Source organism: Lagopus leucura, unplaced genomic scaffold, assembly GCF_019238085.1.
Source record: "Lagopus leucura isolate 7727_CA_CO unplaced genomic scaffold, USGS_WTPT01 Super-Scaffold_100016, whole genome shotgun sequence".
Classification (NCBI taxonomy): Eukaryota; Metazoa; Chordata; class Aves; order Galliformes; family Phasianidae; genus Lagopus; species Lagopus leucura.
The window spans coordinates 7,493,160-7,511,796 of NW_024962270.1; the positions used below are offsets into that span (position 1 = coordinate 7,493,160).

At 45.1% G+C, this 18,637-nt stretch overlaps 1 protein-coding gene across 1 annotated transcript; it reads left to right on the forward strand.

The window, feature by feature from the left end:
- The first annotated feature begins 520 nt into the window (after positions 1 to 520).
- LOC122182981 (rho GTPase-activating protein 6-like) lies at positions 521 to 15,741 on the forward strand. Its single transcript, XM_042876682.1, has 11 exons — positions 521 to 568; positions 1,509 to 1,665; positions 5,497 to 5,559; positions 7,480 to 7,739; positions 8,746 to 8,941; positions 9,434 to 9,489; positions 9,851 to 10,001; positions 10,595 to 10,743; positions 11,522 to 11,692; positions 12,196 to 12,293; positions 13,208 to 15,741. Exons 2-11 carry the CDS (start codon positions 1,551 to 1,553, stop codon positions 13,335 to 13,337), a joined length of 1,389 nt encoding a protein of 462 aa, XP_042732616.1. The 5' UTR covers positions 521 to 568; positions 1,509 to 1,550; the 3' UTR covers positions 13,338 to 15,741.
- Positions 15,742 to 18,637: the final 2,896 nt, after the last annotated feature.

The window sequence follows — 18,637 nt, forward strand, 5'->3', positions numbered from 1 at the left end:
TGGGAGGAACTGTTGACTCCCTCAAGGGTAGAGAATCCTTGAAGAGTGATCTTAACTAATGTGGGTTGGCAGTCACCAACCACATGCAGTTTGAGAAAAGCAAGTGCCAGATTTTACAGCTGGGACAGGGTGACCCTGGCTACATACAAATTGGGGTTCAAGAGGATGGAGAGCAGTGCCACAGAAAGGGGGCTGGGGTTTCTGGTGATAATAAGTTGAATCTGAGTCAGCAGTGTACCCTGGTAGCCCAAAGGCCCACCATACCCTATGGTGCATCAGGCCCAGCACAGCCATTGGGTGAGGGAAGGGATTGCCCTGGTGGTGCACACCATAGGAGGTGCAGTGCAATTACCACCTCACAGCCTGAACCAATAGTTGAACACTAGGTGAGAAGGCATGGCTAACCAAGGGAGCTCAGGTGCAGGCAATGCACCTGAGTAATGAAAAAGAGCCTGGACACCCCCCTCCTCGCTTTCATTTAAGGGTTAGCAGCCAAGGTAGCAGTATTTCTTTGGATAGAGGTTGCTCTCCTCTTGAACTGCTGCCAGTCATTGGTAAATTGGAAAGGGTGAGTAAATTTTTTTTTTCTGCTATTGCTCCATCAGGTTAGTATCCTGCTACAAGACATTGTTGTCATGTTCTTTTGTCATACACGAGGAGAGAGGATGTACTGGTCTGCCTGTAACTCCAGTGTTCCCGCAGCCACCATAAACCATACTGAGATACTCAAGGCTGTTCTCAGGAAATTGCCAGTTCTCAGTTATTCATCCCATGTATCCAGCACAGTGATCTGGGTAAATGGAAAGAATTGTGTGCACATGCACAGGATCCTGTAAAGACTGGTGCAAGGCTAGTGTCTCATCATAAACTCTTTCCACTCAGATGCTAAGGTTTTGCTTGTGCTGAGCTGCAGTCAGGTCTCGCTGGGAGTAGTGCTCTTCAAACTTCTATGAAGCTGACTGCTGGCACCTGTTAGTATTATGCCAAAAGGTTTGGGTCTCCTGACTTGGTGAAGTTGTTGTAGGGCAGGGGTGATACAAGAGGATGGTGTCTGGCAAATGCTGAGGCTTCCAGGAGGTTTTTGTCAGATGCTCCTTTTTAGAGAGGGAGGATGAAGTAAGTCTGAGTCTGAACAAACCCAGAGTTGATCTCCAATAATAGTAACAAGTATTTGCAGCTGAGGGTTAAGGTCAGTGGGTACAGCTGGAGGACTAATGATGTGAAAGAAGAGCACCTGGCCAGAAAGGTCTCTCCCAAGCAATAAGAGGCCCCTGGGATCCTGTGAGACTTCAAGAGCGAGGGCTGAGATCCCTGGTGCCTGTAAAGGCCTTTGTTTGGAAGAGTGCAGTGGGGCAGTGTGGTCACAAACCAGCACGCTCTCTGGAGAGGAGGAAGCAGGATGTCTGCGCTTGGGAAGACACTGTGTGGCATTTTCAGTTGCTTCTTATCCTAAGCAGGTGTGTTGGTAAAGTAATCCTGACTCTTGTTTTTATGTATGTGTTTTTCAGAGGACCTTCATCTCAGCTCTTCTGCCAGAACAAAGCACCAAAATGCAACCTGTGTCCCTGCACAGCCTTTCAGAGCTGGAAAGAGCCAGTTTGCAGGAGCTAGCCCTCTACCAGCTGCAAGAAAAGCTGCTTGTTGGAGATCTCAGCCTGGCTAAAGGTGGGAGAGGATGGCATCTGCCAGGGGAGGACTGAGGTCTGAGCCTTTAGTTCTATTTATCCACACTCCTGCGTTTCATAATGTGGGATGATGTTTACAGATTGGTATTTGTGACACTTTCACTTAAAAGTTTTTGTCCATTTTTTTGTTTTGTTTGTTTCCTGCTTTGGTCTGAGCACTGGAGGCTGAAGCAACCTTTTGGGGAGGGTTTGTTTGCCGATAAGAGTGTGAGAATATTACCCTGCCTTTGGTCCTCCTAATCCAAAACAGATACAACATGATTTAGCAAGGGCTTCCAGCGGGGCAATTCCACTGGGATGGGGTAAGCTTTGTTTTGTGGATTAATGTTCTGCACAAAGCTCTGATGCTGAGATGGGGCTTATGCAAGGCTAGAGGATATGCTTCTGAAATTAATGGGCAGATAAATATAGAAATTCCACAGAGGATTATGGTCCTCTGTCCCGGCCTACAAAGAAATAAAGGCATTTTCTGGGTTCCCATAACTGCCTATGTTCCCTAACGACTATACATCTAACCAAGTAAGCACTATGAGCTGAGAATCAGTTGACTGCTTCTCAAATTATACTTGTAATTTAACAGTGGAAGACCAGATGCAAATGCATTCTCTATGCTCTGGGCCTTATTTTGGCATCTCAGTATGGCAAGAGATGCTTATTAATCATGAGCTGTACACTAGCAGAGCAGTTGCAAAGGGTTCTCCAGCCTCACTGCCCACTCACAGCTGTTGCCACCACTGATATAGGAGGTTGGGGCTGGAGCCCCCCAGTTCTGGGGTGCTGCTACAGAGAAGGAGTTTGTTCTATCGCTCATCCTCAGACTCATATTGTGTAGAAAACAGGTGCCAGAACGTAACTGCATCTATTTATTCTGGGTGACATTCAAGTTTTGTTTCTTGTTTTATTAATATTTGGAATATTTTGGAACATTTCCATTGCACGAAATATTTTCAAGAAGAGTGAAAGAGAAGAAAGTTCCCTTCTCATTCCCAGGATATCCAACCACCCCAGGGCTGCAGCAGCAGCCACTGCAGTTTCTTTCAGTCCCTGGGGAACTCTGTTCACAAACATTCTGCTCTCCCCAATTTGTTTGTTTGTTTTGAGCTGTTGTGAACCGTTCTCAGTGATATCATGCAGCAGGAGCTTCTCTACAGAACAACAGCAGGGTGAGAAGCAAATCGACAATTTCCTTCTGTGTCCTGCATTCTGTCAGTCAGGTTCCTCTTTTCCTGCAGAATGAGCTCAGGGAGTGTAAACTCCTGATCTCATCTTTGTGTGTGTTATGTATCTTATGTTCACTTGGTTTTTGAAGAAAATGCTTTTCAGTGAATTCCTTTCTCCTTAGCTCTGTCTCTGTATCCCTCAGCTTTCTACCTTTTTTTTTTTTCAGTCCGTTGGCTGGGAGTCAATGTAAAAGAATAGATGAGAATTAGCTATGAAAATATTGCACCTGCAACACTGTTCTCCTGACTTGATGTATTAAAGGGAGATTCATAATGTTTGGAAGTGTCTGAACTTGGTCTTCATTGTCTCCATTTGAGTACGTTGACCTGTCTGTGCTTGTTCCAAAAACTGCCTACGTGAAATTTCTTTGATAAATAGCTCTCTTTAATAAACAGCCATCATATGATTGTTATTACTTCCCTCAGTGAAAACATGTTCAGCATCTTCTTTAATCCTCACCATACACTGTGGGGAACACAGGGTGTGTGAGCCACCCTTTTGGATGCTTTTAATATCCCTGGGCTACTCTCCTCATTCAGTCCCAACAAACTTCTGCAGCATTGCAGACTTTTCAGTAAATAGCCACTTCTGGGATGGCTCTCCTGAACTGCAGAAGATCCTTTTGATGGACACTATAATCTCATGTTGGTCAATTCTGCAAGAACAAGTCTGTTGTTCAAGTAGGAGAAGATCAAAACAAGATGAAATTTCTGAAGGAGGTACAACTACCAGTGAAAAGAAGTTGCCCTTGTCTCCCAAGTTTGAAGTAGGTCATAGGCATTACTCTGCCACGGAGATAGCAGCTCATGCCTTCTGTAGAGGGGGATCCATGTGGTTTCTTTACTATCTGCTGCCTCCTGGTTTGTTTCTGTTAGGAACATTTGGATGGCTCCAGGAGTAGAGAGTTATTGTGACTGTATGTTTAAACAGTGGGGTTTTGCTGGCGTTTTTTCTTCTATATCTGGGTAGTGTTTTTTGTTCCAGATGGATCTTCAACTTCTTGCTATTCATTTAATGAAGCAAAACATACAGTGCTGTATAATGATTAATGTACACTGTGTTTTCATGTGCATACTGTTCATATCAAAGTAGCTTCCTTCTAAATCTTGCAAAATAACCCAAACATTTATACAAGCTGTGTCTAAGAATAGAATTCTTAATAAATGGCAAAGGCCAGGGTAGGATGATGTGTTCTGGGAAGATTTAGAGTGATTAATGGATGAGTTTTCAGTTAATTGATGCGATGAAAAAATGGTGACTGCTGTTCCTGGATGTGAATGTCTGAGGTTACTTAAGTGTGGGGCTTGGCTGTCTAGGACCAAAATGAGATTTCTGGGTGATGTTTTGTCTAATTTTTTTGTTTATATTATGTGGGGAAAAAAAAAAAAGTTCAGAAACAGTTATAGGGCTGTATTCCTTTTTCCAGTATCAAGACCAGACCTCTGAGTCTGAATTAAAGCAGCTTTCCCAGTGTTCAGGTGATCATTAGAACATCACTATCAATTCAGGGTCACATATAACATGACAGGATTTAAAGTGGCCAGAACACTTTTATTCTACAGCCTTTGGGCAGCAAAGGCTTTTACCACTGGCCTTTCGTGTGCAAGAACTATATGCTGGCTGCAGCATATCCCACACACTCTATAGCTATCGCATATCAGGAGTGGGATGTGGGAAGCTGGGATGCCACCAGAAAGATCAGCTGTGGTTCATTCTTTTTTGTAATCCTTATTACTTTGCTGCCTGCGTTGTATTTCATAAACACTAGCTTGCAGTTGTCGTGCATTCCTGGATTACATGTCTACCATGCCTGGTAGCTGGGAAGGTGCAGTAAGGTATGGTGTTGCCTTAAGCCAAGTAGAAGTCTGGAGCAATTGCTGTAGGCACAGCAGAAATACATGGAGAACTAAGTGCAAGCAGTGGGTTGCAACATGTTACCCTGGTCTGTCATATCACAAATGGGGCTCAAGAGTCTGGCCTTAATGCAAAAGGATGTGGGAAAGAGGCCCCACTATCATGCATGGGCAGTAATCTTCCATGACATGCTCTACAGCAATGAAGGCTTTCCTATGTACAGCCTCATACGCAGGCAGGAGGCACTTCACTTACGCAGCAAAATACTGGAACAAGTCATACTTCTCAGATGCCTCTTGCTGTTAGCCAGATAGGGGTGAGTCCCACACTTGAGTTGCTTTTAATCCACAGTTTAGTGTTATGGGATCCTGCTGTCCAGGTGTCAGGCTTCAGAGGGGCCGGGGCCCCTTCCTCCACTTCAGGAGGACAGTTGTCAGTTGCAGGACACGGTTTAGAGAAAACTATCAGTGATAGGTGGACTGGATGATCTTGTAGGGTCTTTTTCAACCTCGGTGATTCTGTAATTCTATGACAGTAGTCCCCCATGCAGCTGATGCCAGTGTGCTGTCCTGCATGGTCTGTAACAGCACTGTGTCATGTCCACAGTATCCCCCTACCTGAAGGAGGTGCCTGTGGACATGTTCTACCTGTGAGGGTGCAGAAAGGTAAACAGCTTCAAGATGGGACTGTGCCAAAGCAGCCTAATGATGCAGAGCCTTTGCTTTTCTCCCCACAGTTGGACCTAAGGGCAGTAAATCTATCCGTCAGAAACTGGAGAGCTTTTCAAAGGAGAAGAAAGGTGAGTAGCCTCCTCCTTAGCAGGGTTTTGGTCACTACTCTCAAACAGAATGGGTGATTTTTAACGGGGCTGAGCCAAGTATCTGAAGTTAGCAAAGTGATTTGTCATGTTGCTTTGGTTTTCTGCAGTGATGTGTAATGATGCATACATAGCCACGAGAGACTGTAGAAGGATGAGTGTGTGTTTGCACAAATGTGTATGTGTAAAGGTGTGGTCTTGTCTACTTGCTCATTCAACCCCCAATCTTTCTGTTTGACTTCTGACTTCTGACTTCCCTTGAAGGATGTAAGCCAAAAAGCTAGGAACAGCAGAAGTCTAGTGCACAACCAGCTGGGAATGAGCACTTAATAATTTTCTTCACCAAAGCACAAAAAGTCCACCCAAAGAAAATTTTGACTAGCAGTCTGATAATTTATAAAATGAATTTGTGGCTCATGCTCTGCTGCAAAACCCTTTGGCCCAGGGTGACGTGTATGCTGCAAATAAGGAAGAGTCTTCTAGTATCCACAAGGAGTTGGGGGGGGAGGATGGGAGAATTATTTGTGGAAAAAGTCACATAATCACTTAGATTGGCAAAGACCTCTGAGATCATCAAGTCCAACCATTAACCTAGCACTGCCAAGTTTACCACTGAACCATGTCCCTAAGCACCACATATATATGACTTTTAAATATCATTAGGGATGGGGACATAACTGGGCAGTGTGCTCCAATACTTCACAACCCATTCAGTGAAGAATTTTTTCCAGATATCCAACATTAACCTCCCCAGTGCAACTCAAAGGCATTTCCTTTTGTCCTATCTTTTGCCTGGGAGACTGGCCCCCCACCCCCAGCTTGATACAACCTTCTTTCAAGTAGTTGTAGGGAGTGATAATATCTCACCCAAGTCTCCTTTCATCTAGCCTAAATAACCCCAGCTTCTTCAGCCACTCCTCGTAAGGCTTGTACTTCATAACCTTCACAGCTCTGTTACCCTTTTCTGGGGTCTTGATGTCTTTGTTGTGGTGAGGGGCCCAAAACTGAACATGGTGCTCAAGGTGCAGCCTCATCAGTGCTGAGCACAGAAGGATGTTCACCTCCCTGGTCCTGCTGGCTCACTATTGCTGATACAAGCCAGGATGCCATTGGCCTTGGCCACCTGGGCACACTGCTGGCTCACGTTCCCCTGGCTGTTGACCAATACCCCTGGATCCTTTTCTGACCAGCATTTCATTAGTACCAAGACTGTCACCTCTGAACAGACATAGCTGATGCAAACCCTGTAGGAGACTGGAGGTTATAATTTGCTAATAATGTTTGGTATAAAATATTTCTGGTGACTTAAAATCTATGCTTAATAGATAGTAGGGTGTCTTCATAGGGTTGTGACCTATGAAAGAAAAGAAATTTCAGAAAAACTGAGGCAAGTTGCAACAAGCATGTTGAAGGAGGCTGCTTTTGTTGGCATGCTCCCTGCATTTCCTTCCTCTTCCTTCAGCCTGCTGTCTTTCTCATGGAGCTCTCCCCACTTGCCTGCCATGCTGCCCAGCACTCTGAGTGCCATCACAGCAATGTCCCAGTCCTTTTCAAGGACAGCAGCTCCCCTTGGTTTTGCTCTGGCTCGCTTGGGATATTTCTGCTGCCCACTTCAGGTTCCTAGGGAAATGGAAGAGAAACTGAGAGCAGAGACTGATAGTTGCAGGTCTGCCATCTTGGACTCTAGCTACATGTCTCCTTTTCATGTATTCAGTCTGTTTTACATGCAGTCCTGCTTGCACTCTTGCTGGTCGTTACCTTTACAGTATCGTGGTATTCTCTTCTGTGAGTTAATTATTTTACCTGGCCATGCACGTGTGTCATTGGCAGCTGGCCTGTGCTGCCCTAGTTGATTTTCACTGCTAACAATACTTTTCCATCTCTCCCATGTTTTTTTCTTAGACTGCTCTCCTCAGACTTTTGGGATCCCACTGTGCCAAGTCATTGCCAATGACCGTGCAAACAGACAACTGCAAGAAACAGTGAAGAGCAGCCGCCGGTTCTGCGTGGAGGTGGAAGAAACAGTGACAAACTTTCGGGCTCAGATGCAGAAGAGATCCCCGCTGGGCAGGGGCTGTTTGCTGGTACCTTATGAAGTGTTCCCTGAAGAGCCTCTTTCCCCAGATTTTCCTGACCATAACTCTTCCTGGAGTCAACGAAGGGTACGATTGCAGAAATGAGCTAACTTCTGTGGCAGAATCGTTGCGATAGTATTGCAGGCTGGGGAGGCTCAGGCAAATGTGATGGCTACTGTTCATGCGCTCAGGGGCTAATGCTACAGAAGAGATGGACTGTGAGGAGTGGGCCAGCCTATACCAGCTGTTATGGAGCCTTGGAGCTCAGGAAAGCCAAGGTCCCCAGAAGCAACAAGGCCAGATTCCTATTACAGCAGATAGGAATGGGAGTAGATTCATCATCAGTAGTGTAGATTTTTCAGACCCTCCACTGAATAACATCGTGTTGAGCAGTACCAGCATCTGTCATCTCAGATTTTTGGCAATGTAGCAGTTAGAGACAGGACCTCAGATTTTCTGAACTCCCATCAGAAATTGATTGTTGATGGTGGGTCCTGCTGGCTCCACAAAGCAGGGTGAGACCCTTTTCACTGGTGGAGGGGCAACGATGCTGAGATGATCTGCTTGCAGTGTTTGACTCTTTTTGCATCAAAGAACAAGGAAGGTGGGTGCAACTGGTCAGCCTCGGCCACCTTGGTTTTAGTTCTATTTTTTTGTGAGAGGATGTATGTAGTAACTTGGATTAAGTTTGCTTCATTTCTTTGGAGCAGAGACCCATGCCTGATCTCTGTCACATCCTTGTAAATCCTGGTGTAGAGAAACTCCAATGTAGGTGACTAAATCCAGTACATTGCATAAAGATGGCAGGTTTGGGGATGTTTATTCTTTCCCCATGTCTGCATGCAGTATAGGCTCTGTCCCAGTAGGAAGGCTGTTTTTAGAAACACGCTAGGAACAGTGCACATAAATGAAGGCGCAACAGTTGAAATGTTCCTCTGTGATTCTATAACAACCCAAGTTAGGCTCATTGTAGACCTCTATATTCATTCGGAGGCCATGCTTCTCTTTGTCACTAACTTCTATGGTAACAACCATGGTGGTGTCCTGTGGGACAGTTCCTGCCACCTTGTGAATCACCTCTGCTTCATCTCAGGGAGCCATGTCTGTGGACTGCATCACTGAACTGAGTGGCAACAGTTCCAAGCTGCTGGAGGCACTGCAGTTGTCACATCCCCATGAGCTGGATCCCCGGAGGAACCTGGGCAAGAAAAAGATGTTAAGCCTCAACCCCATCAGCTGGCAGGTCCCACGGATTGTGGACAGATGTTGCAAACACATTGAAACATATGGTAAATAAGGATTTCCCTCCAGCCAGATGACCAGTCCCAAAGTAGGATGGTAAAAGCTATTGTAGGTGTTGGGCCAGGGCTGTTTGGCCTGGAAGTTTTCAGAGAGAAAAGGCAGCAGCAAATTTCTGGGGCAGGATGCACTGCTGAGCAGTCACATGGCAAGAGTTCTCCAAGCTGGGGGTAACCACTGGACTGAGAGGTGAATGTCACTCGTGTATCAATCAATCCATTCCTATTGTGCTGGCCTTAACCTCCCCTGTAAATCCAATTTATAGTTTGGAGTGACTTTAAGGTTAGATCTCCTTCCTGAGCCACAGATAACCCCAGCAAATCTTGTAGCTCCCAAACCTTTCTTCTTATTGTCTCTGCCAAGAACAGAGAAAAACACACTGCCTCATAAGCAGGGCAAGATAACTGTTTCCATGATGTTAACATGCCCTGGTGCTACAAGGTGCTGTGGGAATGCAGAGCACTAACCTGTCTGTCTTCCAGGTCTCCAAACGGTGGGCATCTTCCGGGTTGGGAGCTCCAAGAAAAGAGTTCAGCAGGTAAAGTGAGGCACTCACTGCATCCTTTCTGCATTTTCATATCCACAGGATAAATGTTTGTGTGGAAGGTGAATGAATGAAGCAGACATTGGCATGTGGTCTAAAATATTGCAGGAATATACTGGAGAACAAGCAATCTGTAACCTGTTGAGTCCTTTGCCCAGCTCTGGATAGCAAGCTTCATCTCTCCAAGCTGCCTTTAGCAGTTAAGCCTCATTCACCTAATGGCAATTCAGAGTTCCCTCTTGTCAGTAGCAAGCCGCTCTTGGGTTCTGGCATGCCTCCTTTCAGCAGTTCTGTACAAGGAACATTTTTTGACAGTGTGACTGTTGGTTTTATTCTTCTCATTTCCACCTTTAAGCTGAGAGAAGAGTTTGACCATGGGCTGGATGTCTTCTTGGATGAGCATCAAAGTGTTCATGATGTCGCTGCTCTGCTCAAAGAGTTTCTTCGTGACATGCCAGATTCACTGATTCCCAGGGAGCTCTACACAGCCTTCCTCAGCACAGCCTGTAAGCACTCAGAGTGCATTGCTCTCTTTCTTCACAGTCCACCCATTACTTCTGGTTTTGTATGGAAAAAAGGGAATTTTCTCCTTGTGCATTCACCAGGCTCCAGCACAGTTCAACTTGCTATGCAGTATCTCAGCCCAGTGGTTTCCACTCCTAAGGGTGTCTTTGCAAATGTTCTGTCCAGGTCCATCTACCCTCCACAGTTAGGGTGACTGCATTTTTAGACTGTCTCCGCTGCTATTCTCACACTTTCTTGGTCTGGTTCACCATCTCTTTGTCTCTCTTTCCCCTCCTTTCCATCCTTCTCATATTTGATGATTCAAATCCTGGATTCTCTGCTTCCACATCAATAACCAGATTATAGGCTCACTGGCCTAGGATAGTCTTTGGTCACGGTCTGCACAGTATTAAATGCATTACATCCCTGCATAGGCAGGATGAAATACTGGCTTTACTGATTTACTGTAAAGGGTAGAACCTGTCTGGCTCCCTCCAGAACTTGTTACTGCAAATTTAAAGTAGAACTGTCCAGCTGGAGATATGTGTCTAGCAGACCAGGAACTGCACTGAACAATGATCTTCTCTCTGTCCAGCTATGGAGGGCCCACAACAGCTGGCTGTGCTGCAGCTGCTGCTCTTCCTGCTGCCCCCCTGCCACAGTGACACGCTGCACCGTCTCCTGCAGTTCCTTAGCAAGGTGGCACAGCATGCTGAGAACTCCTGGGGCCCCAATGGCCAGGAGGTAAGGCTCATCCACAGTGGTCAGCTCTATGGCAAAGGACTGTTTAAGCTTTGTTGATGAAGACCTTCCAAAGGTAATTGCAAGCTTGGCTTAATCCTTTGACACCTTGGGCTTGCAATGACTCTCTCCTGTGGATACTCTTGAGCCAGCCAAAGGCTGAGGAGTTTTGTGCATTTTTAATTCATCTGATTAGAACAGTGGCTAAAGGTGATAATCCAGGCTGCTCTACACTGCACACCTGATGCTACTCTGTCATACAGGTAAGGTTCTGGAATGGGTTTTGTTTTCACAGAAACTAGGGCAGGCGACATTTTAAAGCAAAGGAAGAAAAAACAGGAAAAGATAAACAAACGTATTTTCAATTAATTTCCTTCTCTGTGGTGAGTCTAATTTGCTCTCAGTTCCATTTTTCTGGTTTGCAGTAACCCCAGGTTTTTCCAACTCCAATTGTCATGAGGAACTTACCATGATTCACTGAGGTTGATTTTGATTTCTCTGGACAGTTTGAGCTCTAGGTCTCTCATGATGCAAAGAGATTGGTTTTGTCCCAAACTGTAACATGATGTCATCTTCTTGTACAGCTTGTCAAAGTGAGTTAAGTGGGAATGATGCAAAGAAAGGCTGCACACAGCCTTGAGGTTAGCCCTATGCTCAGAGAAGACCGAGCTGGACCCAGATCAACTTTCTATTTGTCACTCAGTAGCTCATGTTCCTGTGAGGTTATCCTGGATATTGCATGTTGCTGCATCTGCAGTTTTTCTTTGTTCTTGCTTACTAGATCCCTGGGAATAAAATGACAGTTTCAAACTTGGCCACTATCTTTGGTCCCAATATCCTTCAGAAAGAGAGGCCTGGAGAAAAAGATGCTGGAGCCATGAACTTTGAAGACAGTACAGCTATCATACTGGTGGTTCAAAGGCTGATTGAGCATTATCAGACCTTGTTCAAGGTACATGAAGCTTTCTCAGGTCACCTTCTCTAGACCTTTTCTTCTCTGAACTCTTTCCTAATGGTTGTACAAAGATATACTCGCAGCCTCACTTAACAGCAGGTGACTTGCAGAAATGTGATTCATTCCTCATGGTACATGTAAATATTAATTTGGGATGGGTTGTTACTGGTCTCATTAAGACTGAGCTGAGGGGCACACCACGAACAGGTCATAGAATCATAGAATCCTATTGATTCATAAGTCCCATCTATTCTGTCACTTTCTACCCACACAAATAACTCCTTCGGGACAGGAAACAACCAGCCAAAAGCTGCAGCAGTGGCACTTCAGTACCGTTTAGCTCTCAGAAGTCCCAGTGAAGGAGGAAAAAAAGATTGGAGCTCCTTGAAGGAAGGAGCTAGAAGGTGATGGTGGGAGGTTCAGATATTATAAGCTCAGGCAGATGATGGGAAAGAAATAACAGTAGGGCGCCATGAGCAGTGTCTGTCTGTCTCTCCTAGGTCTCTCCAGAAACACAGCATGGCATCCTCAGGAGACTGTTTCAGACAGACCCTGATGTCATTGACTACCTCTTACGCAGGAAATTCAATGCTGTGCTGTAAGTCTCACTCAGAGTACAGCTGGAGGGCACCCACCTGCACAGTATAGTCACAGCCATTGCACTGCTGGCAAATCAACACAAATCCTGCTGATTCTTCTTACACTTCATCACCCTTTTTCATGTTCCATTTGCTACTAACACCTTCTATGAGCTGAAACATCATGGTTTCTCTCTGTCCCTAGGAGCTTCTGTTTCTATTTCTCCTTGATCTGTGTTTTGCTCTCTCCTTTAATGAAGTCTTTCCTGCCTCAGAATTTCTCCACTGCACACTTTTGTTGTGTGTATCTATGCATCTCTCGTCCTGCCACACTCCCAGTCCCCCCACTGCTCCACGCTCAACACTGGTGTGTGCTGCATTTTCACTACCTGCTTTCACTATCCACCTCCAAACCTCCTTCATCCTTGGTATTGTCTGCACTTCTGCTTATTTTTGGCCCCTCCTGCGCACATGTAAGTAGGCATGTGCCTGTATCTGTTTATGTGACTGCCAGCTATGTTTATGCACGTGCTCCTTTACTGCAAGATTGGGTAGTCCCATGGAAGACCAGAACTTGAGCTTGTGCTCTTCCCTGTGATTAAGAAAGATGGTTTAAAAGGACCTTGTGCCTCGTGGGCTGGGCCTTTATCATGTCGTAAAACAGGAGGTACTTTGCTCCCTTGTGATCTGAAGGAGGACTTGCTCAGCAGCCCTCAGTCTCCTTATAGATCCAGGCACTCCTGGATCTATACAGGTACTCCTTCAGCGTACACAGAATGTCCTGTATGAAATGTTTTCCTGTAGCATAGATCTTACCAGTAGTCTCTGCTACTGCTCCTTGTCTTACTTCACATTCCTATTGGTGCTGGTGAAAGAGATGACAAAAGTTTGGGGTCAAACAACATCTCTCTTTTTCTATTTCTTCCTTTTTTAGGCGCACAGAAAGTGAGAATTCGACAGAGGAGCATGCTCCAATCCTGATGTCTCATCAGACCCCGGAAAGTAACTCACTCTCAGAGTTGTACAGCAACATCTCATTCCTGAACTTGAACATTGGCATCTAGCCAGAAATCAGCTCTGCCTTCCATGGACAAAACTGGGCAACATTTCCACTACAAAAATACAAAAATATGTTCTCTATCCTGCTTTGGAGGAGTGGAAAATGGAAGGGTGCATGAATGTATGCGAAAGTATCTTTGCTAAATGTAGGCGTGCAAAATGGTTCCAGTGTAGTCAGTTCTGCAGCAGAATGGATTTTCAGTTACAGTTTCATTGTCTGGTAGCTCACAGGGACAGGGCTGGGAGAGAAGCAGCTTGGGCTGAGATCCACTGGGCGTGACTGGCCTGAAACACAAGTGAGCAGAGACTGCTAGCAGGGCAGTAAGGATGGGAAAATGCAGTTCAACTTCATGCAGTCCATACTTTGGTATGCCACTTGCTGTGTGTTGTCCTGTCACTGCTTTGTGCAGAAAGACATCTCAGAGCTGAAGAAATGACCATAACCCACCATTACTGCAAAGATCTGCGTGCCATGTTCAGAAAGAATCATGGATATATGTATATATTTAAATTTTGATTTCAGGTTTCCAACTGCTAATTTTATAGATAGAAAACACAGTACTGACCACAGAATATATAGGTAGTGTAGTACAAAAAAAAAGTATACTCTGAACGTCTTTATTCCTTGAATAATATTCAGTAAGTAGACCATCTAATGTATTATAATGTATTATGGATATTGAGTGTCTTATGATCTTTGGCTGATAAATGTCTGGTTTGGTTTTTTCCTGCATCTGAGGCATTGGAAGGCACTGCAAGTTACGTGCAAATGTATGTTTTTAGCTGATGGGATAGAATGAAAGTTATCAGCAAATATTTTCTGCAGTATTCTTTCCATTTGCACTGCTAGACATGTTTGGTGGCTCCTTCCCCAATCGACCCCTAGGTTGGGCTGTCCTTAGACGAAACAGCAGTGAAAGGAGGGGTGCTATGGAAAGCCTTCCCCAGGCCTTCAGGTAGGCCCGAAGCACACTGATCCACAGCCAGCATAACATAGGATAAAGCTGCCCATGGTGTTCCCAGGCTTGTTCTTGCTTTGTTCACACACCAGATATCTGGAGGAGGGGAAGCTGCTCTTCTGGGATCAGTTAATCACATGCGGAAGGCCAAACTTTCAGCAAGCATAGGACAGAATGTCCCAGTGAACAGGGAGTAGGGGCTGAGGCAGAGTTTGAGTCTGCAGGGAAGAGTGCTTGTTTTCTAGTTGGTAGATCAGAAGGAGAGGCTGAAATAAAGGAGCATAGGATGGGGGGGTGACTGTAGATTTGCAAGTTCTTTGAATGAATCTGCCTTTTCTAACAGTTCTGTCTTGTCTTCAGGTGAAGGCTTATGCTCTGGAAGTGATACAGCTTTGGGTATTGGAAGCATTTCAGAGGTTTAGTTCTGTCATGCCATGATATGATGAAAATGTTTGCCTTTGTGCTCCTGATAGCTTCTGACCTCTTCTAAAGGCTGTTTTCCTGATGTGGTACAAAGATGGTGTATGTGGAAAAGGAGGTCACAGACAAGGAGACAACAATGCTGTAAACCATGCACAAAACACTTTTTGTCTTTCAGATGTTTTTTGAGATCATGAATTTTATATTTGCTTGGTCTGAGATGTCAATGATCATATTCATATTCAAAGTCGAGACTTTCCTTCCAAGAAAATGCAGAGTGCCAAGAAGAGAGCGAGCACATAGGAAGTTAAGAGATCACATGTGGAGAGAGAATAGGTGCCCAAAGGAGTGTTGATGTAGAGAACTAGGACAGACAGGTAGGGAAGGAAGATGGGTAAAGCTGGAGTGCTGCAGAACAGGAAGGAGGCAGGATATGAGATATGCTGGCATTTTTTTGGTGCTGGGGAAAGAGGGATCTGGTGTCACAGCTCCTCCCTTTTGGACACCCTGAAATCAACTGCAAATCTATTACTTATTCTGGAGGTAGAGATCATGAGATACACAATGACACTTATTTTCTTTGAACTGTGGAGAAATTGAGTGGATTTGTAACTCAGGGCACAGGTTGCCTGGCTCCTTTTTCTATTTGCCCTATAGGTCTCTACCAACCTGACATTTATGTTACATTTAGGCAACACTGAGTTTTTCCTGTGTGATGGAAACTTCTGGTTACTAATTAATTTTATCTTACCTGAATTCATATATTATTTGATACTCTTCCAAATGCAGTCTTTGCAGGAAACTGATTAAAATTTATCTGTACAGAGGCTCCCATCCCATCAGAAGCACTTCCTTTCACTGTGAGTTCCTCATCAGCACTGCCATCCACTGACGTATGGAAATAGTATTTGTTTGTTTGTTGCTGTAGTTTGAATGTCTTACACTGCCATGTTGTGTAGAAGCTGATGTACTTCGCACCCCTTCCTCTCAACAAAATGGCTGGAAAATAGAAGAATACTTTTGAAAAGGAGCCGTGTCTGAGTGCTTGACAGAACTGTGCCATAGGGATAGCAAGGAGAGGTAGCATGTTGGGACTGGAGATGAATTGCCAAAGGAAGACTAGAGTCATCTGGGGTTTTCAAAGCCCAGATCTTCTTGGGCACTCCACACAGAGGTTGCACCACCTGGCAGCTGTTTGAGAAATGCTCTCTGCATGAGATGTGCAGTTAAGGTTGGGATTAATGCTGAATTTTCATGTAAGGTTATGATTATGTCCTCCTACTTCCAAGTTTTTTAGTGGGTTGAAGCTTTCTCAGGACAATTGAATTAGTTTAGGGAAGTTTTGATGTGGGGGGAGATGAATAAATGCACCATATTAGTTTCACTGATAAAATCTTTTTTCCTAGGACTAATGGCAGGCATAGGCTTAGTGTGTGTGTTCAGTGGTAGAAATAGAGCTAGGGTTAATTTTAGTTTAGGACTGATAGGGATTAGTAGTGGGATTAGGGTGACTATGGGATTGAGATAGACTAAATATTTGGGCCTTTTCTGATGGAAACAGTTTGTATGTCCTCTGCATGCTCAGGTGAAATTTGTGACCATGGGAAAACATTTGGGGTCATGCAAACAACTGAAGCAGGTTTTCATTAGGGATTAAGTTTTGTTTTGGGGGCATAACTCAAGTGCAGACCTATGTACTCCAGCACTTCCCTCTTTGTGAGGAGGGAGCTCACAGCTCAGCTCATGTGTCCCACACTTGTCATTACATTGCTTGGCTTTGGCCATTCTTTTTAGCTTCAAAAGGATTGTTAGTGAATACATGATCTTTCTAGCACCAGACAGGGAGAGGAGATATTCCACCATAGCCTCATCTGACCAGTGCTTGATACCTGCACAGGGTACTGCATCTTTGCAGCTGCACTGCTTGAGATTGAACTCTTGCTTTGAAAAGGTCTTCTTTTCCTGTGGATGGGTACACTCAGAATGGATGGAGAAGCAGTACCCAGAAAATAGCAGGCTAAAGAAGGATGAGTGTGCTGAGAGATAGCTGGTGAAAGCCTCCCACGAATCCAGAGATTAGCGGTGCTGTTGACTCTGCAGGAACAGATAAACACAGGATGCCATGAGTTGCTGAATGCTCCCGGGGCCATCAACACTCTCAGGCAGCCAATGGCCAGCTGTGCAACCAGGATCATATCCAAGAAGGCAGAGAGCAGCTGGTCTGTGCTGACAGATGCAGGATTATACCTGGTGCAAAAGCAGACCTTCTGGGGGACCTTTCAGTTTCTTCCTAAAAGCCTCTGGCCCATCAGTGAGACTCTGCTCCTCAGTCAACAGTCAGCATTGGTCTTGCTGTCCCCATGGGGTGTGAGTGACACCTTATCTTGTGTCAGCCACAACAGCTTGAGTTCGTTAGCAGCACTAATGAGGATAAGGTCTTCTAGTAGCCAGTGCCGTTGGTGGCTCAGGGCAGGGGTTTTACAGCAGTTGGATGCCATTTCTGTGAAACCCTCAAGAGACAGCACTGGGAAGGAAACAGATCCTCAATTTGGGAGGAGTGGTTACAAATACTCATAATTTTGAATTCAAGAAAAAGCAGATGATCTCTATGTCTTTAAATGGACATAAGGACGCTCAAATCATTATGCCCATGCAACACCTGGACTGCAAATCATATCTTTGTCATGTTGAAATATGGAATGTTGGACATGTGGGGAATAGAGGGGTAAGTCTTGCTTAGTGCAGCAGATTGATGGGATATCCTGAGAAGGGCTGTCCTAAAGGAGTGTCCTGTACGGGATTCCCTGGTGACTGTGTAACACGTTTGATGGAGGAGGTTACAAAAGAGGCAGTGGAAAGGCGCAAGTGTGCAGTGGCAATAGTTGCAAGCTGAAGTTTGAAGATACCAGCAAAACACCAAATGAGAAGCGCCTTGGGGAAATATATTGCAGAGCCAGACCGGGTTTGAAGATGTGAGTGACATTCAGGCTGTGTGTTTGGCTGACAGCTGACACGAGAGTAGCATCAAGCAATCGATGTGCCTCGCCCCTTTGGAAGCCACGCTTAAGGCAACGAAAAGTTCTGCAGTCACCTCTGTGCCCTGTAGAGGCACCCCGGCAGACAAGCTGGCTGCATTCAGATTCATTTCAAACGTGTGCACAACGCACACCCTGCGTTTCATGTGCTGCTCCCCACGGGCCATGGGAAGAAATGCATTTTCAAAAGCACCACTATGTGGGGCATTTAATTCTTGTTCTTGATTATGTTAACCTGAAAGTGATGGCTATGATGAAATGCTATTTGCTCTGTTTTGCAAGAAAACTCCTTTTAAAGTTTGCTTGTGCAAAAGTGTGCCAAGTACTGTATTAGAGGACAACCGAGGGTTCACCACGAAGCGTGAAGTGGCTGTCCTTCGCAGCCGCTGCAGAGAAATGCACTTTTCAAAGATTAATTATTATTTTTTACTGAAAAGAAAGAAAATTGCTTAGTGTAAGGTTCTTCCACTGCATGCAAGGCTTGAAACTTCACTGGCAGGGGATAAACTGGGATGTTGCTGAAAGCTCCACATGAGGGCAGCTGTCACCACTTGTCTCTGTAAGCGTGCTGCTTCCTCTCAGCAGCATGAAGTGCTCTTTCAGCAGCACAGCAGCAGACACTGCCTGGCACGTGTGCTTGCATATGACTTGTTCTATTTCAGCTTCCTCAAACAAACAAGACTTCACGAATCGGTCGCAGAGCACTGTTGTTCCTGAAGCACTTTACCCGACCCTTGCTCAGCTGCTGCCCCAATAGGCCTGCTCCTCAGAAGAGATGCAGGCACAAAGCTGAAGGATAGAAGTAAAGCTAGATCCTGGCAAATCTGCTTGGCTTTTGCCATGCTTCAGTTTCAGCTTCTTTTACCCTGCTACCCACCTGAATTTGCAAAC